The sequence below is a fragment of the Protopterus annectens genome, chromosome 3.part1 (assembly GCF_019279795.1).
Source record: "Protopterus annectens isolate FY-2018-M chromosome 3.part1, PAN1.0, whole genome shotgun sequence".
Classification (NCBI taxonomy): domain Eukaryota; kingdom Metazoa; phylum Chordata; order Ceratodontiformes; family Protopteridae; genus Protopterus; species Protopterus annectens.
The window spans coordinates 278,343,255-278,367,188 of NC_056732.1; the positions used below are offsets into that span (position 1 = coordinate 278,343,255).

The 23,934-nt window shown below is 36.2% G+C and overlaps 1 protein-coding gene across 4 annotated transcripts in view; it reads right to left on the reverse strand.

Annotated features, from left to right (window-relative positions):
* Positions 1 to 4,906: 4,906 nt before the first annotated feature.
* The window catches only part of THSD7A (thrombospondin type 1 domain containing 7A), a 2,877,792-nt gene continuing 2,858,764 nt past the window's right edge, over positions 4,907 to 23,934 (reverse strand). For 3 of the 4 annotated variants that reach the window (XM_044066750.1, XM_044066748.1, XM_044066749.1), the window contains 2 exons: positions 13,237 to 13,324; positions 4,907 to 8,638 (listed from right to left, as the gene is read on the reverse strand). In XM_044066750.1, the coding sequence (XP_043922685.1) occupies positions 8,554 to 8,638; positions 13,237 to 13,324 (173 nt within the window). In that variant the 3' untranslated portion in view covers positions 4,907 to 8,553. The remainder of the gene's footprint in view (positions 8,639 to 13,236; positions 13,325 to 23,934) is intronic. The other variant, XM_044066751.1, reaches the window with a different exon arrangement.

Below are 23,934 nucleotides of genomic sequence, written 5' to 3' on the forward strand. Positions count from 1 at the left end.
GATGACACCTTTTTCTAGCAATTGCTGTATTTCTAATACTGCTGGTTCCCTCTGACTGGGTGGAATGTCAGGGATTTACTTGCCTTTGTGGGGAGGTAGAAGAAAGGGTATGGTGTAGCCTCTGGTTATAATCCTCTGCACCCAAACATCTGAAGTTATCTGAAGCCAGGCGTGTTGGTGCATGGATACATTCCACCTGGCTGCCACCAGAGGAATACAATTGGGCCTCCTTTCAGGAGTGTTGATAGGGTTTACCAGGAAACATATCCCTGGAACCCTGATTTTGCAAACCACCTCTGCCATGTGGATGGCATCTTCCATTAAAGCTCCCCCCTCTGCCCCTGTGGGAGCTACTACCATGTGTGTCCTTGAAAGATCCTTGGGACTTTTTGAACCATATTTTCTCACTCCTCTGGTTCCTCAAAAAGGACCATTAAGGAGTAGAAAAACATAGGCGCTCTGTGGAAATGGTCTTTCCATCCTTTTCACACCTGGACAACATTTCTCAAACTTAAGGGGCAAAAACGGATGATCCTTCAAAGGGGGCATTGATGAATGAAGACTTGAATGGGTCCACAAATTTGCACAACAGCATCCGGGTGTGTGTCCTTATGGCTACACTTGATCCCGCTGCTCTAGTCATCCCTTTGGCTGCATGTGCTATGAGCCTCATGGACAAATTCAAAATGGACTTTAAGATGGCCAACTGAGAAGCAACCTTATCTTGGACTTTATCAGGTATGCTTCTGCCAGGGTATCTGATAACTTCTTAATTAGATCCCTTTGGTGTCTGGTGAAGTGTGCCATAAAATTCAAAGACCATAATGCAATGGTCAATGAAGCATAAACTAGCTTTCCAAACCTATCCATCACCTGAGACTCTCTATTGAGAGGATGGATACTGGAACTTTCCTCTGCCAGTTTTTTTTTTTTCTTTTTATGGCCACCACCGCTACCACCATGACATCTACCGGCAATACTTTGCCTAAAACTGAAATTCCTCAGGTTCAGTAAGAATTTATTTTGTCTGGTCTCCTGGGCATGGGTTCCATCACGAGATCAACTTGAGCTCATCAGTGGGCAGAGTAACTCAAGAGGTAGATGGACGAGTGCCAAAGGCCTGTAGTTTCACTGATTCCTCTGAAGATGGCTTTTGGAATGCTTAAGGATTTCAAAGATGCTTCCAAAAGAAACATCTTTCAGGCTGACCATAGAAACCTTCCCCTTCATCGTAATCAGTGTCCTCTGTGATGGATTTCTCTGGGGAATCTAAGTATTTCCTCTTACACGTCCTCCTTTGAGGAACCTTCTCAGTGGGATGACCTGGGGAGGTGTCAGAACAGGACAAATGATGTATAGGTTATTCCTGCAGTTTTGGTGCTCGCTGTCCAGGTGTTGGAATTGGTTGAGGCTGTGGATGAGGGTGATGAGTAGAAAGCTGCTCCAACTGGGGGGGAGCAACTGAATGCCCAAAGTAGACAGAGCCCTCTCCATGGCCTGGAAAGGTGATTTGCCCCAAAGAGGGAAGGGAGCCCGGAACTGAGAAAGACTGTCTCAGAATCATGGTCCCCCATGCTCCGAAGAAACTGCTCCCAAGGCCAAAGCCAGGGCCAAACTAATGTGTGCCAAAGCCTCAAGGTGCAGGGACTGCTCCAAAAAACTGGGGTCGAGTCCTGCCTGTATTTGCATGACTGATGTGTGTTTGTATAAAGCAAATTGGAGTCCTTTACTGTGGCCATTTTTATTACAATCAGACATGATTTGTACACAGTCAAAGGGTCCATGATTGTTGAGTACAGATATTGGTGGATTATAATGACAGCAGTTTGATTAGCCTTATATGTTTAAAATGTTCTGAAATGGGTACTTTTGCCATTATTAGATCACACATTTTGTTTAATTGCTTACTGGAAAAGTGTTCAGAACTGTAAATTTAAAACTCACATGTGCATGGTCCAAAAATCTGAAGGGGGCCTATGGTTTGAAAAGAGTCTGGGGCCCAAGGTACATTTAATCCACCACTTGCCAGATGAATTTTCAATGAATGTGAGTTTCAAGAGTTGAAATTACTGTTGCTCATGCTAGCTCTATTTTCAATGCAAGACTGTTTGTTTAGAAAATGGCAATCGATGTTTATGCTATAAAATCTGAAATACGATGAATACAAAATCTCTAATCAAAGTACAGAAGAAAATAGTGTGCACACTGACAGGTTCGAACAGTGTTTACAGTAACTGGTTAGAAACAGCCAAGTCATGGGACACTGGAATGGGTGTGTGTGGGGTGTCGATTACCATTGCTTGAGCCTTATTTGACCTTGATCTGCCCATGGCTATTCATCACTAGTCTATGCAGCTGAGGAATTATAGTGCATTATTGCAGAATGGGGCACTGCATAAATGTTTGGGAAAGTGTACTACCCAAGTGTAGATTGTTTTAGAATCAGGACCTATGGTCTTTCTTTTGATTTTTCCTGGATAACTTAAACTGAGAAAGAACAGAACAGAAATAAGTACATTTTGCTCTAACTCTGAGAGTCTGTTTTCTTGAATATAGTATACAGAAACAAGAGGGTGAGGGGCAAAATCCCGACTTGATCATGCAAGGAAGAGCTCCCTACCTGTGAAAAAAATTACAGGCTATGCTATGTGATTTGAATTTTCACTTTTTTATTTTTTTAATTTTCTGTTGAGGGTATGATTTACGTGTCTTCATTTTTTTCTTTTTTTACTTTGTTTGGTTCATTTGTGCAGATGTGCTTACGTTTTGTGAGATGGAAGCAGGTTTAATTTTGACCAAACCCTGCTGCGCATTTTATATACATGGAAACTTATGCATTATTGACATTAATTGTAATGCCGGGGAAAATTTTATTAGTAGGTTCATGTAGTTTTGGTTATGCATTTTATAAACTACCACTCAAGAGAAGGAAGCAAAAATCAACAAAACAAAGTGATCCTTACATTTATCAGTAGACGTTTAATAGAGATCCTTTGATTTAAGCCCACCCTCCCCCATTGGAATCAGAGGTGTTATTTTCAACTGACAGATTAAACCAAGAATATACTTGTGATGGTAATTTAGATGGATGTTAAAGATCCATTGTCAGTTATCAAAGGAAGTAGGGAGGGCATTTTCCTGAAGTACTAATCCATCCTCTTCTAGTCTATTTATTCATTTAATCTAGTCTTCTTGTTCATCTAACCTTTGATAATTAGGTGGGTGAGCTGGTCCAATGACCTTTTACAATCATGTCAAGAGTCAGGTGTCAAGACATTAAGTGAGCAACAGGTTGGAGGCCATGCTAGCAAAACAAGTGTGTATACAAAGCACTCTTTACATCTAACAAACGTAGATGTAAGTACGGAAGTATAGCTTTTCGATGATTTATACAGTAACATACAACTTTTGGAATGAAGTAGGTAAACCAGGTACAATACAAGAAGCTGATTGCTATTCACATGTTATATACATTACAATTTTATGAGATTGATAGTTTATATTTATGTGACGTGTCGCTTATTTATCATGAATGGTATATGATATATCTGGGAAAAGACTATATACACATTGTGCAATTTTCTGTATCTAGATGGTGAAAAATTAGAGGGTTAGATCATGTTTATGTCCTGATGTTATATAAATACCACATTGGTTCTACCTTTAAAACAGAACATAAAATAAACAATACAACTAAATAGATCAGCAAAACTGTACTCTGAAACTGGTCTAAATGAAGTTACTTGCTAAAAAACTGAAGTCTGTCCTACAAAAGCACCATTTGGTATATTTCATCGGTTTTTAAGGCCCACAAACTAGAAACTTCTGCTTTTTATGACAATACTGAAAACCTATTTATCTTGTATGATTAAATAAATAAATATGTGTCATGTTTATGTAAATAAAGCTACATGGTGTTTGTTGGCCCTTAAGCAGGGAGGGAGCACTCCAGATTCTGATGCTAGAGACTTTGATATGATTATTATCCCAGATTACAGAGGGCTGTAGTTGGTTAAGTAGACCTTCTGCTATATCCCTTCACACTGCTTAATAGCCCTCCGCAGAGTGTAGGCAAACAATAGCTGTGGAAGTGATAATGGATGCTTAGAAGGCATGTGTGTGTGTGTGTGTGTGTGTGTGTGTGTGTGTGTGTGTGTGTGTGTGTGTGTGTGTGTGTGTATATATACATGTGTGTGAGACCATGTGGATGTATGTTGTTATTCCACAACAGAAGTAAGAACTAGACAATAGCGCAAGAATATGAAAGCTAACCCCTTTTCTTTAGACATTTCAGCACCAGCTACCATAAAAGGAGTTTTGTTAAGAAACTAGTTTAAACAATGGGTGAGGAGTTTGGACAGTCAAGTTTCTAGATGTTAGCAAGGAATAACAGGATCAGAAAATGAGCAGTGGTGTATTTATCAAAAAGCTGATACCTGTTCAGAACATTCTAGACAGGTGTACCAAATGATGGGAGGCACTTGTGAGTAAGCAAAGTCACATAAAATTAATGCATGCCTAATGTATCTGGTATGGTAAGTCTGAGTCTTTCAAGTTAATCTGCATATTGGCAAAGGTAAAAAAAATCACTTAATATGATCAACAAGATCTTGCCAGCAAAGCAAGTAATAGTCTTTACTTTCACTAATTACTTTTAAAGCAAGAAGGGGGTTTTATTTCTGCCCAGATGAGCTATATCTATAGCTGTAGGGCCATTCACATAAACCCACTTCTGCTATTATCATATATCAATTTGAGCTTTAATTGTGATGCAGGTATGAAAGTAAACTTCTTATATCTCCTTCATCAAATAAGCCTCAGTGTTTTATTTACTTATTTTTTTTATTTTGAACATTTCAGACCGCCAGTTGCTGAAACATAACATCTAAAATGGAGACACAGTAAACAGATTTTAAATATTTATTGACAGCAGTATATGTTACTTTCAAATAAGTTAGCATGAAAATGCTGTAGCCATACCATCAGTTCATGTGTTATATATTAAGTAAAGACATTTCTATAATGCTGTACATTAGCTTGCAATGGTGGTTTGTAAATTGTTTTGCATATAAAAGAAATATACATTAACTTGAAAATTAAAAAAATACATTGCACATCATATTTACAAACAAACTGTAAAGAAAAGTGGTAAACATTATTTCAAAAGCTGCCACCACATTCAAAAGATATTCAAGTAAATTAAATTAGGATAAATATTTTCATGTAAATGTAATCAGTAATTCAATAATAATGTCAATGGAGTAACTTGAAATAGAAATACATTTTTTATTCCTCCTTCTTGCAGCAGCTCTGATAACATAATGTTAAAGCTTGGAAATCCTCTTGGATATTTAAATAGTTGTGTCTGATACTACATGTACCAAAATACTAGGTGCTATATATCCTAGCATGGTATATTCCTTGTCTGCCTATAACACTGACATTACGTTTCTTTTGTATTAACACAACATAGAGACACTTCAAAAAGGTCATTGTTATCCAGCTCCAAACTTAATCAAAACTGTATATTGTAAGCTGAATGATAATCCAACAAAGTGTATCATATTACTACTGCTTCCTATCTCTATCTTTCATGCTATTATTTCCTTAGTATTATAAAACATTATAATTAATTTTTTGTTCTTCTAAGTGTGTGGTGTTTAAGATCTAAAAGTTTCTGTCTGAGTCATTGATTTAAAAATCCTAATGATGCAGGGATTTTTTCAAAGTATTCATGAGCAAAGTAACTTTATGTCATAACATCTAGCTTCTAAAATGCAAAATCTCATGAAATGTATTATCTGCTTTTTGTTAAGATTGCCAATATACATTTCGAATGTCTAAATTTTGTTTAATTATATCTGGAAGTGAAAGCCGTTTCAGTCTACTGTTCTTATAAAAATTGGAAAAATTATTCTTGTACTTCTAATTTCCAAGTTTGCTTTCCAAGGGAAAAAATTACAACCATTTTAATCATAGACAAAGCAGAAAAAAATCTTACTTTCAAGCAAAACAGAAAAATAGACATATAGATATTGCATCTTGCAAACTAGTTGCTTAATTATATTGATAACAGCTTTACATTACATACATGTATAAATAACATTAGTTAATAAGTTCATTAATAGGTTACCTTACTAGCTGACAAGTACTCACTGAAAAAGGTTTCAGTTCATTGATTTCAGCTCATAGATTTGAAATTCAGTGAGTGGACTTTACCACACAGAAAGTCATTGCTGCTGCATTTTTTTGCTACCCTCTGGTAGTGATTCACTTTTTGTGATATCTTCTCATTTCTCCATTTTTATGCAACCTTGGAATCAATCTGTTTAGGTATAGAGGTGAAGTGGTGATGATGTTGCCACCCCTCAAGAAAAATAATGGCATTTATTTATTTATTTGATGGTTTGAAGCTTCATGTGGTGTTCCTTCCATTTGGTCAAAGCTTCAGCCTGTAGTAACTCAGGGAGACAGCAGTCCAGAAATAACATCAACATTCTGTGGATCAGATTTTCTTTCTCTTCTCTTTCGAGGAAGAAAATAAAGTTATTGCAAGTGGAATTGTTTTATAACTACAGTACTAAATGTGTGTTTTGCCCATATGGTTCTTTAAAAACTCCTGGAAATAATCACTTCAAACTAAAATAAATTATTAGTAGATTCATTTTTACTTATGTAAAGTATGCACTTTTCTAATGTCAGTCAACCACATTGTGACAGGCATTATTGTACTGGACATTTCTTTGGATATCATACTACATACTCGTATTGAATAAATTGTTTTTATATCTGCTGTTAGTCCAACAATAATTAACATGTATCAGTATGATCTGAATCTTAGATTATGGCAAACCTCTCAAACAGTACATCACAGTAACAATTCTGAATTTTGCTTTCTAATTGGACTAACATATTCCAGCTTTTCAGAAAGAAGACGTGAATCTTTTTAATGGGAATATAGACATTTGGATGATTTCTGGTCAATTTAATTTGAAAATTATAATTTATTCATTTTCCAGAATGCTTTCAGTAAACTGGCGGTACCATTCATGACAACTGTTTCATTACGAAAGCTAACAAACTGAGATTAGCAATTTATTATTTGCAGTATGTTATGTTAAATTATGTTCCCAGTGCATTTAGTGAAAAGCATGCGCATCCCAAATTCAGACTTAACCACTCTAACCTTTTGATGGAGCTGTTTTAGTCTTCATCATTACTATTGGCAGGTGTTTACACCCTCACTTATTTGGATTACTTGCACAGAGTAAATGTTGACTACTTTTACAGCACTTTGTTTCGGCAATGCTAGGCAGCATGAATGACACCTGTGTTCTAAATTAAACAGTAAAAAAATATCATACATACCACATGAAGGCTACAGGACACTGAAGTGTATAAGAAAAAAAATCACATTTTCAAAATCTTTCAGGAAGAAGCTAAACACCACCAGTAATACTGCCACTGCAAGAACCACATCAGTAGCTTTTTTCTTTTGTTTTTTTTTTTACAAAATGGATCTCATAATAATAAATATTATGTACATGTATGAGGCAACTGTTTCCTGATACAGTAGAGAAATGAACCCTACTTTCTCCAAGATGTCATAAACAATGACGTGTTCTGTAAACATCTAACTGATACTGCTAGCACAAGACTTGTCATCCTGTAGTAAAATAGGCAGTTCTATGGCATTACTAGATAAGTGCATCCCATGCTGCACTAATATAGTGCAAAAATGTGCCTTGCATACAGCAAAAAAGATGCTGGCAGCAATATGTTGAGAAAGTAGAAACCTGCGGTCAGATTTACATATATGGTTGTTAATACTTGAATGATAACCAATGTGGAACATCAAGAACATCTCTTGAGTATATACATTAATAGCCTGGAGTTATCACAGAAATCAGTCTTCTAGTTTAGTGTTTGGTTGTTAAGAAGTTGTTTATATAGGTTCACAATGAGCTGTACTGCATTCAGAAGATTTGCCTTAGAAATTGTTACGAAATTAGCACATAATTGTTCCTTGGCTTTCTGAGCAGAAGAACAGGCAAAACTACTACATACATATGCTGTCTGACTATGCGGATGTACATCTGTAAGCCTTACTTAAAAAGTCAGTTCAAGTTGTCTCGATGTCTGCATAATGACTGATGATCTCAGTTTACGATCAGGTGCCATTTATCAGATTCTGCAGTACTGTAGCAACACCTATTCCATGTACAGCAGGCATCAGAGATAGTAGCTCCCATGTAGCCATAAGTATGCTCTGTGACTAAGCCGTCTACATATGAGCATAACAACTCACAATATGCAGTTCATCCAATGCTTCTAGCAAGCACGACTGTCATCCTTCATCACTTTAGCCAACACATAATCCGTTTTAAGAAACAATAACTGAAGCATTTCATGGGCATTCATATCACTTAGTTTATGCTGTTAGATGTTAGCAGTTAGAAATTTCCACTATGATGAGAATCCACTGTAAAGTATACTGTCTGTGCTGAACAACACACTTTACCCGCCTGAAGGACACTTCACTGGCAAGACAATTTACATATCTGCATCACCATCATAGGCAAGGGTCAAAGGTTTTAATCTGTTGTTTTGTCTTCTCTGTGGTTTCTTAGGCTTTTTGCTGTAATACCAGAAATAGAGACATTAGTAAATGCAAAATTTTTGTGCACCATTCAGACTCTGGTGAACAAACCTTTATGTAATGCAATAAGAAAATGTTCGGTACCAGTTGTATAACTAAAGATCCTCCATTACCTGTTTTTCTGACTGAAAACCTTTTAGACAATTTCTATCTGTCATTATCTAAATTTAGTTTCTCAAAGTAATGGGCAATTATGACATTTGACAGCTTAATGCTACATTATGAATTTTACCAATGAATATTTTTTATCTCATTTTGTTGGGGCTTGTATCTCAGTGCAGACAAATTATGTTCAATATTCAATAATAGCTTTCAACATGAATTACTATGAACTCTGTATCCTGTGTAATTTTAATCATAGATGAGCATCCTAGACAATTAAAAACCAAGGAACCAAATTAAACAACTTCAAATTTATTTATTTAAATTAATTTATTCAAGACAATGGTCTTGAAATGTATCAGCAATCAGTTTATTCAAATATGCCAGTAATAGTCATATTATAAAATCAAACTACAGATACTAGCAATCTGATTAATGTTTTAATATTTGTGAACAGATGCCTATATTTGCAGAATTTGAGTCTATTGTTTTTGGTAACCTTTATTTAGAACCTTTCTGCTTTTCTAGCTACTTTTCTATCTTTTCAATCTATGTCTTACCTAAATCTGAACATGCATATGATACAAACATTTAAAAGTAACATATAAAAGTTAGTCTTAATCGAGTACCAGTTCTTGAAATTTCAGATAATGGAAATAAAATATTTTGTATTCTCTACAAAACAATAAGCTTCTGAAAGTTACACAATTAGGGCTAGTTATAATGGAAGCCATATTTGTTCGAAGTAGCATCTCAGGAAATATAGAAGAGTTACACAAGATATCCTCATTAGATTTGAAGCAATAAAGAAGACTATGTTAGTATTATGGTAGGATTATGGTAGTATTATGGTAGTATTCCACTTAATTTTCTCTTGGCTGTGTGACCCATAGTGTAACTTACTGCCAACTTGCCCATAGGAGGGATAAACATGAACATAATCATTAATCTGCTCTGAATGTCTTACTGATATGTTATACTTTTCTAAACTTTTGCATTAAGAATTTTAAAAATGCAATGCTAGCAAGGTGTTTCACCTCTTATATCTATATGACTGACACAAATTCCTATTCAGCATCTCATGAAAAGCTGCAATCAAAATCACTGTGGCATTGAATAATGGATTTATAATTTGTGTTTTTGTGATTTGATTCTTTTATTCAGAAAATTTGGTTTTGACATTTGGTCAGTCAATCATTTCATTTAGTTCATCAATTTTAGGAATAAGGGAATTATAATGATATTTTACAGGTTACATCTTTTTAAATTGACTAACCTATCTCATTTCAGCATGCATATACAAAGTAAAAATAAAGATAGATGCCCTTGAGTAAAAAAACAACTCATGATAATTTTATGGATAGGCCTCATGGATTTCTCTTGGCATATTACAGCACAGAAAATGGTATTGCCAAGTTGTGCTCCAACCAGGTTTTAAACCCAGGTCTACCAGATGGTAATACTGCACAATAACCTTTGTGTTATCAGGCTGGTAATGATATACAATCTGCATCTTTTTATCGATTTATGTATATAGGTATTTTACATTAATTTATGTTTCTCCATACTAAACTTTAATGAGACAGACATTGCATATTTGAGTGTGTGTGTGTGTGTGCGTGTGTGTGTGTGTGTGTGTGTGTGTGTGTGTGTGTGTGTGTGTGTGTGTGTGTAAGTGTGGGTGCATGTGTGTGCAGCACAGACTGCTCTGCACATGATACGGTGCAGGGCAAAGCAAATGTAAATTTCAAACATACATGCATTTATATACTTCAGAAATGCATTTAAACAACATACACACACCATGGCATTAACTAATGAGATTTTGCCTTATTTTTCTATGTTCATGGGAATACATATACAGATTAGATTTTCCCATAATAACTGTTCTTTTAAAATGAGGATTAAAAGATCCTATGTAAACTAGGACCATTGTACAGAGCAAAATGGTTTCTTACTGTCTGCAAGAAAATCTACAGACACTATCTACCTACTTCCATCCCTCTATATGCATGCTCCATTTTTACAAATGTCAACATCACCCTGAAAACTAAACCTGACATTTATTATAATAAAACAGCCAAATGTGCAGTAATACCCCACTAAAAACACTACTTCATAGCTCTTAGAAATTTGCACTGGGTAGAACTTCCCTACAACCTTGCTCACATTTCAAGATAATCTACAACTTAATTCATTTCCCTGAAAAGCACCCATAATTGAAAAACATAAGATCCAACCATATTTGAGTTCTAGGCTAATATGGTCAAATAGCAAATCATTCCTCTCCATGTCTAAAACAAGCAACTCAGCTGGGATTTCTCTATACTCCCACCAAATTACTAAAAATTGGAAATCTATCCCACTGTAAATAAAACAGACAGACAAGATATATATCTTCAAGTTGCTACTAAAACAATATCCAAATAAAAATTGGTTCTGCTACTACTCAGCTCCTGGCAAGAATAATTTTTTTTCTGGTTGCAACTGTTATAAATGAATAATAAATTTGTTTCACATAACAGAGTGCATGCCATGGATTTGTTGCTATGGAAAACATGAATCAACACTTTTCTACATTTCCCTGCCAGAAAGAATATGTGGTAATACTCACTCAACTCACTGGCATTAGTGATTTCAAAAGCCATACTACTGTCTTGTTAGAACCGACTGAAGTGACATACATGATTTACAAAACACCAGTATATGAGACTTTTCAGCCACCTTTAAAGGAGTTATAACGCAAAGTGTGAATGCCATTAACATTTAATATTTCTTACTTGTTTATGCATGACTAAAAATAGAAGTGGCATGGAATTAATTTTCTGCTTCACCTCAATGAAATTTGTTTATACAGCCAGTGCAAGACTTTGGTGACTGCACAAAGGTGGCATCTCATGTTTGCGGTAGATCACTGCTCCACCTGCTGAGGTATTTTAGTGATTAGGCTTTGTAAGTATGTTAGTGAAAATAAAAGAGTACTAGAAATTAACAAAACAGAATCTGTTTTAAGACTTTAACAATAATGTGCAAGGATGGTGGTCGCTAAAAGCTAAGAAATACTTTATCCTGTTTATCAACCTGTTCTGTAAGCAGAGGAGAAATAACCATATTATAAAAATGTGACATGGCTTGCTGGGGGTTTATATACATTATTTTACCTAGTCCAATTAATGAGCAGTTAAAAGCCAATGAATGGTGTCAGATTAAAATACATATCTTAATTTTACATGTTTCTCTTTTAGCATATTGCTATGCAGCTTTATCATGGATAGTTTAAAATGGAAAATTAATAAAGCCAACTAAGGTTCAGATTAAAAACAGGAAAAATAAAGCTTCCAGGTATATCATGATATTTTCCTACCATGATGATTCTCTGTTGTTTTTTTCAAGTTTGACCATATTAATAGCTTTGGCCACTTGTATTACCCACATATATTGGAAGTCTTAGCATGTGTGGCAACACCTTTCCTATGTGAATTATGGCAGTGATGCATGTAGGGGTGAGGCAATCGTCAAGTCATGAAATATATCAGAAAAACACGAGGATTATTGGACCTAACAAACTTCTAAGGGTTGCTTATGTTTAATTTTCTTAGACATGGTCAAATCAGACATGTGGAAAATGTGGACTGTCATTACTGTCCAATTCCCTCACCCAAACAGCTGCATAGACTCTACAACATTATGTAGACTATCTGTATATATCACGTTATTCATAAAAAATATTAGTGCACATTCATGAACAAGGCTTACTGAACGTGGACAGTCAGACCTTTGTACAGCTGGTGTAGAAATACCTTCTGAGAACAATAATAAACTAGCACATGTGTGATGAGGATCTGTTATCTTGGAATGTTTTGGAAAAGAGTCTTTTAAACTGAATTTGGTCCTTTGTCAACATTTGATTTCATAACTGCAGGAATATTCTGCAAGACAGTTTTATCACACCACATCTTTAAAATAATTTGTATTATATCTTTGTAACTGTGTTTAAGCTTTTGTAAACTAAAGCCAGTGTTTAACTTTGTTTAAATAAACACCAGGTTTCTTTCAGTAGCAGGATCTACTCCCCACAGCATCCTTGACTAATAACACATTTGGAAGTGAATAGAAATATGGCAAAAAAAAAATCATCTAATTTTTGAAGAACTGTGTTTTGGGAAAAATGTCCTTCACACTGTTTTAGTTTGGACTGCAAGAGAGAAATAGTCTTAATATGAATGATTATAAACCACAATAAATTAAACATTTCAGTGAATGTTAGATGGCATACAACATTATCAAATCTAAAACCAAATGGAGTTCGATGTATACACAAGACAAAATAAAATAAAATAAATAAAAATATGAAGGCTCTTCATTCATCATTTGCAAGGACTACACAGATGTCACTAAACAAAATGTCAACAGATATCAGGTTTGTTAGATGGGGAACATAATGCTGATTGTATGAGTCAGGTTAAAAAACTCACCAGGCTAGATAAATCATAGAAATTATGAAGATGAGCAGAACAAATGCTCCAGCAGCAACACCATAAACCCAAGTCTTCAGCCTGCCATCTAGAAATAATGAGTGTTAGGGGTTAGTTTAAGGAACAAAACTAAACAGTGACAACTTCAATATTAAAGGTGATTTGGTCATGAAAACAAAAACAAAGAATGTTAGCAAAGGGGGATCTTATTACTGAACCGATGTAGTAGTAAACCACTGAAAACAAAATCTTCATATTACTCTGTGAAAATCAGCAGCAGAAGTCTAGAATACTAAAATACTAAATATTAAAAGTCATTAGTGTTCTCTCGTGATTTCAAAAGGTGACCGACTGATTTATAAAATAAATGCCTCACTGCTAACAATCACTTTTAAGCAACATAGTTTATAAATACAATGCAGTATGTTTTAAGCCACAATATTTTAGTGTATACCATAACCACCCACAAAGACTTGCTTTACAGAATAAATACGTTTGATTATTTATTTCAAAACAAGCCAGATGGCACTCCTGAGGTAGCTACCCAGAAAGAAATACAGACAAGTAAATAAAATGCATTCTTTTTTGTTTAATATTTCACTTATAAGATTTGATTTAGGTCAGGTATAATTTGTCTCTGATTCCAGTTTTTGTTAAGTTGCAAATTGTCCACATCATCGTTAAAGAAATAACAGTGTGCAGCAATCCATGTTATGAAATGCATTTCACTGACTTGCATTTATCCCACATTCTGTAAGACTTAAATAGGGTTGATATATTGACTATCTGCCAGTCAAAGTGCACAGTTTTAACAAAAAAAAAAAATTCTCTTAGAAATCTATTGGATATTCTGCAGAAACATTAAGGGTATACAATACTTCAGTCTTGGTATAAAACATCTAAAACAAGTGTGATTTATGGGTGAGGAAGAATTTCAATAAAACTCAGTCTACTATTGTTAGGTTTTCAAAAAACAATTAAACGTTATTAATGTATTTATTTGCATTTACTAACTAAGATAGTGTAATTAGGTGGAACATGTCTTTATTGGAGGTACTGTAGGAGAGGTAAGCTCCACTACCTAATCAATACATGAAAGAAATCATGCTAAGATTTCGTACAGTGGTCACACACTGCACAAACAATGCAGAAATGATTGTACACCATAGCGCTCCTGGTTAGACATACAAGAGGTCATCTCATATATCTTTATAACTTCTCATTTTTATTTCAGCTGTTTTCTCATATATATCTTCCTGGGTATCTGTCAAAATAATGAAATGCCAAAAGCACAAATATGAAAACATCAAGACTACAACCTTGAAAGCGAAAAGCATAAACGAGTAAAACATCGAAGCAGTCAATAATGAATCCACATTGCCGGCTACACTATGCATCCACTGATCACAGTAGTGTTGCATTAGCTTCTTTATTTTCTGATATTTTACTCATTCATGCTTTTAATAATTCAAGGTTGTGGTCTCAATCATTTCAGGTCTGTGCTTTTGACATTTTGCTATTTTGACATAAACCCATCTTCCTATATTTTCTCATATCCAGATCACCACTTTTTATTGCCCTTTACTCTCATGATGCGTTTCTTTCTAGCAGGGGAAGCTTCTTCTAAATTTCCATCTCACATGAACGTCAATCCTTCTGTTTGCTTTCCTTGCAGACTTATTTAAACTTATTCAGACACGAGCCCAGGTCTATTCATTTCCCAAAAGTGTAAGATCTATTCTTTCTTGAGGTGACAGACCTTCAGCCCATTTGCTCACCAAAGGAGAAGGTTATCCTCCCAGACTGAAGGCTTGGCAACCCATTTGTTCATTTTAATAATAATGCTGGGCACTGAGAATGGAACATCATCCATCATATATGTGGTATTTGCTTTATTTTATGTAATGTATACTGGTGAAACTAAAAACACTGATTTGTACATCTATCCTACTTCCAGCCCTGGTAGCTCACATAGAACAGAGGATCTCCAACTTTTAGCATTCCATCTTCTCAAGGCCAAATAACTAGCAAATATATGTTGTAGCATATTTTTGATCTATAAATATGTATATTTTTCTAGCATATCCTTGTATCTACAAATATGTTTTGTTCATTTCTTATGTGATCCTATTTACCCAGGCTGTTTCTGCAAGTGATCCATCAAGATCACTGCACTACCTCAGTACCCTAGAAAACAAATAAATAAATAAATAAACCCATAGAATCTCAACCTCTTACTACAAAAAATCTTGACAAAGACAAAAATAATGGAGGGGGGTGGACAAAGCTCCCAAAAATATGGGCAAATAAAAAAAAATGCTTTTAGAAACTTAGAACGTTTCAAGAATAAAAAGGTCTTGAGTTAGCATGCATTTTCTGAAGGATATGAATTCTGGTACTCAAATGCCTGTCATTATTTAGTGAATTCAATTCTTACTAATTTGCCATGAAAATCCAGAAAATCACAAATTTTATGAGGAACAGGCCAAATATATGAAACAAAAATCTGGACGTTCTGTGAAACTTTGGACAGTTGATAGGTATGAACCCCATTTTAAAATCAGAATTTGACAAAAATTATTACACCTGCAGAAACATCATGCAATGGATGGTCCTCAGCACCACCCCCTCCCATATCAATCTAATGGTATAATTTTATTGAATTAATCATCTCACCCCTGCCTGCAGGCCCTGACAAATCATCACTACTTAACATCAGTTTGGCAGTCTGTGGAAAATATAAGAATGAGCACCCCCCACCCTGAGAAACAGTCTTATTACTAGATCTGGTCACTAGCCTCCCCAGAAGGAACCCAGAGCACATAGAAAAAAGCATTGTTGTGGATGCCTAATATCCATCAACTATCATATCCCAAAAAATTATGATGACAAAAACGAGAGCAAGTCGTACTCAATATATTATACTAACTAATAGTAATCAAACAGTATGGAGTCAAACATGCCAATATAAGTCTGCTAAATTATACCTGAGCTAGCTGAATCACAGTAGAAAATACAATGTTAACAAATAGCAGTCATATTATATTGAGCATATCCTAAATATCTACATAGTTTTATTTGATTACCCATGTGTTAGCTCATATTCAACAGAAAAGGGAAGCTGTAACCGATCTGTTTCTATGGTTGTTCCAATAATTCTGATGAAACCACTGAGTATTCAGTGTCTTAAAAACTGTCATTTAATTGATTCTTCCCCGTGTAAATTATCTAAAGTTTCCATTTCAGTCCCAAACTAAGTAACCCTGCCCATTGATGTTTTTTTTCTTGGAACAGTGCTAGACCACTAGAGAAAAACAACAGCTGGATAGATTGATTTAAACTTTACGTATCAAGTGGCACTGATATATGATTGCAGAAAATCAAGCATGGTGTCATACATTTGGAAAGAAAAGTCAGTGTCAAAACAATTTTTTTCTTCCACTGCAACCTTACTTAAGTTGCCGAAGCTGGATCAAAACAATATCTTTAGGGTACCATGAATTAAACTACATCAACGCATTTATGGTTCATCCTGCTGCAAGAAAACAAGACTAGTCCACCAACTTGCCTTTCATATATCTCATATTGTACAAATCGTCCTGTCTGTCTGGAACACTGCCCACTTATACATTTTTACTACTTGCTTTATCCCCTTGTCCAATCAATTTATTATTAAACAAAACAATTTTCATGATTAAATTCCTAAGTTACTCCATAAATTCAGTATTATTTTGCTAATATGGTATAGGTTCATAGGTGTATACTAGGCTAATGACCATGATGGCATTTTTAAGCCTAGCCATGCATCCCAAATCTCTGAAAAGTTCTGGTACCTTTGATAAATGTAAACAGGGGTTTGGGAAGTGCAACACTTACAAGCAGTAGTCCGAGAGAACAATTTACAGGCTGCTTATGTCCATTAGAGACATAGGTGCCAAACCAGGGCTGTATTTCCTGTTTCCTATCCGATTGTCCAAGTTGCAATTGAATTGGGTTAGGGAGCAACTCTGCTTCACATAGATGGGAAGTCTGTTACAGAGAAGGTGTAGTCTCTAGGATTCATACCTGTCTCTCCACCAGCTCCTATTTATAACACAAGCAAGGTTTAAGTCTTTAGAATGGGTAATTCTGGTGCTGTTTGTTTTTTTGGATAGGCAGGAAATCTATTAGAATGGGGTCTGATAATGCATTGTTTGCCAGGCAAAGATCTTCTTCAACAGTCTGTAGGAGACAGAATACAGGAATATGACTTTTAGGCAGTCTGCATAGGACACGTTACTTACACCCTGTATTCTTTTAGTGAGGAACATCTGTGTACATTCCAGTTGTTGGATATGCCTGATTAGGTACATACCAAATGGGGCATTGTACTCAGTGAGAGGTCTGATGAATGCTGAATACAGTGGAACAATGACTTATTTGGACCTAGATGCCATTCCTTTGTTTATAAGTTGCACAACATAGAATGATTTCCTCACTACTTTAGACACATGATGGTCAAAGGCTAGATTACTGTATGTGTGTTCCCAAGTCCATGACTACTGAGTCAACCCTTAGGGGTATTTTGTCAATATGATATTTTCCAGTGTTGGATGACTTCTCAAAGGATACTATTATGCATTTCTTGGCATATAGTTTTAGTCCATTTAGCACCAGTTGTAAATTTGTGTCAGCCCTTCTTGGAGAACATTTGTGTCAGTGGGTGATTCAATGACAGTTTCAAATCTGTAGTCATCTGTAAATTTAGTCAGCCAGAGGCCAATGACATTGGCCTTGACTTCAGAGAAGTAAATGCCAAAAAGGTGTGGTCCCACAACCGATCCCTGAGTAACTCTGCTTGTGATTGGCCTTTGTAGAAGTGGACTCCCCATTTCTAACTTCCTGGGTCCTGCCTGTCAGCCAGTTGGCTATCCACTGGGTGACATAAGAGTTTGTACCTAACCTCTTAAGTTTGTCAACAATGCCCTAGTGGGGTAGTGTGTCAAATGCCTTGGCCAGGTCAAAGTAGGCAGTGTGAACCATTTTGCCCTCATCCATTGCTTTGGTGACCTTCTCAAAGAAGTCCACCAGGTTGAGTAGGCATGACCTGTCCTTGATGAAACCAGATTGGGTTGGATCCAGTGTCATTTCCATGATAATTCTTTCTATGGCTTTGCATATGAGACTAGTGAGACTTATGAGTCTGTAGTTTCCAGGATCTGTAGATGGCCCACCTTTGTGCAGAGGGATGACTGTTGCTGTTCTCCATTCTTGAGGTACAAACCCTGTTTTTGAGGCTATAGTTAAATAGCTATTCCAGAGGGTCTGACAGATCATGTTTCATGCTATTTAGAAGTATCCTGGGATATTGTCTGGGCCCATTGATGCAGTGTTCTTGGCCTTAGAGAGATCATTAAGGACCTGTTCCCTAGTGATAGCAGAGGGAGTTATATTTGATGGTATTTCCTGATGGAAGGTTGATGCAGAGAGAGGGGTAACATTGGAGTTGAATTTGTTGGCCAGGATGTTTGCTATATCTTCTGGCTCAGTATAGGTGGCTCCATTTTCATTGAGCTCTGCACGCAATTGCATATTTTCTTTGAGGTTGTAGATCCATCTGGTTATAAAGTACGGTATCCATATCCACATCACTTTGGTCAGTCTTGACCATGCAGTCTAAGGATTTACCATTAAATCTTTAAAGTACAACTAAAATAATCTCTAATAAGGCTTTCATAACTGCAGCAAAGGCAGGAACATCTGCACGCTCATCGTCAACAACGACTTCCGTCTTTCCTGCCACCATGCAGACTGCTGAGGATACCATAGTTTTTAAATATTCAAAAGTCTGCTATTTGCTTTGTCACCAAACTTTGCTAATTGTTGGTGTCCTATAAAACACAGACTAAGACTGAAAAAGAATATATCAAATGGTGTGAATAAAAAAACTTTTTGATGTCATTTTAAAACACACAATTATGGAGAAGGAAGACAAAACACCTTTGGAAGCAACTTGAAATCTCCCTGTAATCCTCACTTTTAGCTTCCTATACTTCTCTTGTGACATCTACTACTACTTCCACCAATGAAAAGTTTTCTGTCATAAGGCTACTGGGCATTCTCAAAAAAATGGTCAATTTTTGTCCACACTTTCCTTCAAAGTTTCCATAAGTACATGTTACTTCTTTTACTCTTAATTTTTTCACTGACCCAAAAGCAAGACCTTCAGCAAATAATCAAGCAAAATGAACCTCCGGTAAATCACCACGGCAAAAATCCCAGTACGAAGCAGCGGATAAAAACAAAGTTTTAATATAAGCTATAATTAAAGCAGAATATAGAAATGTCTAAAAAGTCATTTCAAATTCGATAAGCGCTTTCGGCAACTAGCCTTCTTCAGATCATAAAATTTTTAGGACTAATGCTTACATTCTTATAAAATGAATAACCAATAAAAATCAAGACATCAAAGAATAATTTACATCTTGACCAATCAAAAGCATTATGCAAATTCACTGGTTCATATTCCTCATTGGTTTTAACATATCCAATGGTTTTGTTGGAATAGCTGCTTATAACCTATCACATAGGTTCAAGATAGTTCCATAACTAAAAATCTGGTGCTAAATGTATGTTAAATTGTTGTTTTTTTATCCAGTCGTATAATGGCTATACAAGCCTAATGCACCACTCAGAACGTCTATGTAACCTTTAAGGCATTCGGCTATTCAGTAACCGCACAATAGGTTTCTAGCGATCTATTAACCGTCTTAACATAAACATAAAAACGATAACTACAATACAGTAAATGGACCCTATATAGGCCATTTATCTACACCAAGCATAAATACCATACGCGTTTCATAAATATGTGACCGTAAGATAGATCTTCCAAAAACAGAGGCCCTATTTAATTATAACAACAGAAACACATTACATTGATATATAATATTATATCATCTCAGATCAATGCTCAAACATGAATAAAAAGTAAAAATACATAGATGATGAAAAGCAACAACCTCATGCTATGTCCATGACCATCAAAACACACTTGATGCTCCGTCGATGCAATTTACGGAGCAAAAACATAACATTTTCTGTATTCTTATTCCATCCATGAACAAAAATAAATTAAAAATATATAAAAATAGTTTTCGCTTTACTAGTGCTGCTTCAGCCTCAAAGACTCTCACTAGAGTCAAGTGGAAAACAAAACATCATTTACCATTGGTGTTTCCTGGCTAGCGGTAACCAATTATGTTAGTAGACGCACCCATCAAAGCCAATCAAAATGCTAGAAGAGACGAGCAAGCCACATTACCTAGAAAATAACCTAACTTCCCCCTTCGACCCATCAACACAGTAAATCAATTATTATTAAATACGAGTGTCCTTTTCAGGTCGATCACTAAAGAATATAAGTTTGGTGTCCACATTAACCTAACTATCCTTTGACTAAGGGCAGTTCTTAGGTAACATCCTTGAAAAACAGCCCTAAAGCACACAATAAAGATAAAAATAACTGACTAGTCAAATCTGTAGCAAAGTCATCATTAACCATAAGATATAATTAGACAAGTCAGTTATTTTTATCTTGCATCTACTAACATAATTGGTTACCGCTAGCTAGGAAACGCCAATGGTAAATGTTATGTTTTTGCTCCGTAAATTGCATCGACAGAGCATTAAGTGTGTTTTGATGGTCATGGACATAGCATGAGGTTGTTGCTTTTCATCATCTATCTATTTTTACTTTTTATTCACGTTTGAGCATTGATCTGAGATGATATAATATTAGATATCAGTGTAATGCGTTTCTGTTGTTATAATTAAATAGGGCCTCTGTTTTTGGAAGATCTATCTTACGGTCACATATTTATGAAACGCATATGGAATTTATGCTTGGTGTAGATAAATGGCCTATATAGGATCCATTTGCTGTATTGTAGTTATCGTTTTTACATTTATGTTAAGTAGGTTAATAGAGTGCTAGAAGCCTATTGTGTGGTTACTGAATGGCCGAATGCCTTAAAGGTTACATAGGCATTCTGAGTGGTACATTAGGCTTGTATAGCCATTATACGATTGGATAAAAAAACAACAATTTAACATACATTTAGCACCAGATTTTTAGTTACGGAACTATCTTGAACATATGTGATAGGTTATAAGCAGCTATTCCAACAAGACCATTGGATATGTTAAAACCAATGAGGAATATGAACCAATGAATTTGCATAATGCTTTTGATTGGTCAATATGTAAATTATTCTTTGATGTCTTGATTTTTATTGGTTATTAATTTTATAAAAATGTAAGCATTAGTCCAAAAATTTTACGATCTGAAGGCTAGTTGCCGAAAGTGCTTATCGAATTTGAAAAGACTTTTTAGACATTTCTATATTCTGCTTCAATTATAGCTTATATTAAAACTTTGTTTTTATCCACTGCTTTGTACTGGGATTTTTGCCATGGTGGTTTACCGGAGGTTCATTTTGATTTTCTCTTACTTTCCATTGGTAACCTTCAACAGTGTAAGAAGAGTTTTGTCCTGGTTCAGCAAATAATAGGGGAGTGGAATGCAAAACTGGAGGCACATGGGATAAAACTGAGTATAGACAGGTCAGTGGTCATGCAGGAAATGGAAAAAAGACAGAAGGGAAAGCAGTGGAACAAGTTAACAATTTAAAAGATCTGATATGTATGTTGGAAGAGAAGGAAAGTTTCAATGAGGGGAGACCTAGTCATGATGTGTGTTTAGCCAATTGTTATACCCAAAGAGATTGAAAAGTAAGGTGTACAAATAGTGTTATGCCTATAACTGCTGCAAGGTGCAATAACCTGGTCAGTGAAGGCAGAGCAGCTGAGGAATCTTATAGGTTCATAGGTTCATAGGTTTATACTAGGCTATCTGCCCTAAGGCATTTATAAGTTATGTTAAAAATATTGTGCCCATTAGTTTGTTTTGCCTCTGTCCAGCAGTGACACAGAGATGATTCAAGATTTCTCTTGAGCAGAGTGCTCTTGCCTCACATGGACCGGGATTTTATTCCACAGCAGCATAGGATGAGTGACAAATCTATCCCTCCAGCATGTCTTATTTATATATCGTGCTTAAGGTTTAAGTCGCTTTGCTCTAGTGGATCTGACCTCACTTGATCTGATGTGAATCCCTTCCTGATCAGGGTGGGGCAATGTAGAAGGTCTTTCAACCTTTTCTTTAGCAAGTGTGTCAAAAAAAAGCCACTGTCAACCTGGGTCCCCCAGGTCCCTGATAACCTCTTCTGTGCTTAGTGGATTGCCACCTATATGGTAGCTTGGGGTTATCTTGTTTTTCAGTCTGATGGTGCCAGTACTCTGACCCTGTGGGTTTTCTGTCCTTAGGCCAGTTGCAAACCCATCTTGTGACATATGGGTTTACATTTAAGCTGGTAAGTTTCTCTATAATACCTGGCATGATCTGCCCTTGACAAAAAAAACTGGGTGGGTCCACCGTCTGCAAGTCCCCTATGTCTTTGTTTATGAGTTCCATTATGATCCTCTCCATAGCTTTGCAGACCAGGCACTGAACCTGTCCAGTAGTATGTGTTGGCTGTCTGTGGTTCAGTGATTTTGTATCATTTTGGACTAAATGAGCATATCTGTCTGGGACCCACCACCCTTAACATAGCTGAAGAAGGCCTTAACCTTTCTTTTGTCTTTTGAATCTATTTTTTTCTCTCAAAAGTTTGGCCTGGATGATTTTATGAGTGTGTGGTTTCCACTGGGGGGGGCCTTAGGATACCACACCAGTCTTGAGAGTAGTGAAGTTTGCTTTAGAGAAGTTCTTCACTGTTGTTTGTGATGATGAGATATATTTTCTCCTCCTCTGGTGGGAATGGTGACTAGTTGTTCCATTTGATTTTTATGAAGGAACAGGAACCGGAAAAGTTGGGGCTTGGCTTTAGTGGTAATGTTCCCAGTCTATATGGTAGTAGTAAAGTCCCAATTTAAATGGTGTTTGAGATACATTTATACTCCTCCAGTGTTCAGGAAGGCTGTGTGGGGGGTTGGAGAGGAGGAGAGGTGGCCTAAGCTGCTACAAATTGCAGAGCAGTTTTGCCTATGGTTAATTGCACCTGGATGGTTAGGTTTCAGTTACAGCACAGACATCGTTCTCCCATACTGAGCTGAGAGGCGAAAGCGCATTTTTGATTTTAGACTTCTTGGCATTGAGCAGCATTACCCTAGTTTTTTCCATTTTTTTTGTTTTAGGGGTGGGGGGTGAATTTTTGAGCCTGCCTAAAAAAGGCACTATGGGTCCCAGAGACACAGACACTGGATCCCCTTTGAATGACACCAGAAAATAAGCCTAAATTAAGCTTATGTGATGAAGATAGTGCTTGAGACAGACAGGTGCATGCACACTGCTGGGCAGACAAAGAAATGAGGACATCATGGCAGAAATCAAAGTAGCACCAGTTACAGACATAGTCAAGCAGAACTGATTATGGTGGTTTGGTCACATGTGCAGGAAAACAGAAAATGATTTAGTAAGGCAGATTTGTGACAGACAGGAAGAGTGCAAAAGGAGATAAGGACAACCAACCAAGAGCTTAATGCTGGATGGATTGTGCGAGAGATGACCTGAGACAGGTGGGTATGACTGTTGAAAAAGGTAGGGGTGTAGCTCTTACTCAAGAGATGTGGCAGCAGTTAAGATGGCAGCCCAATTCC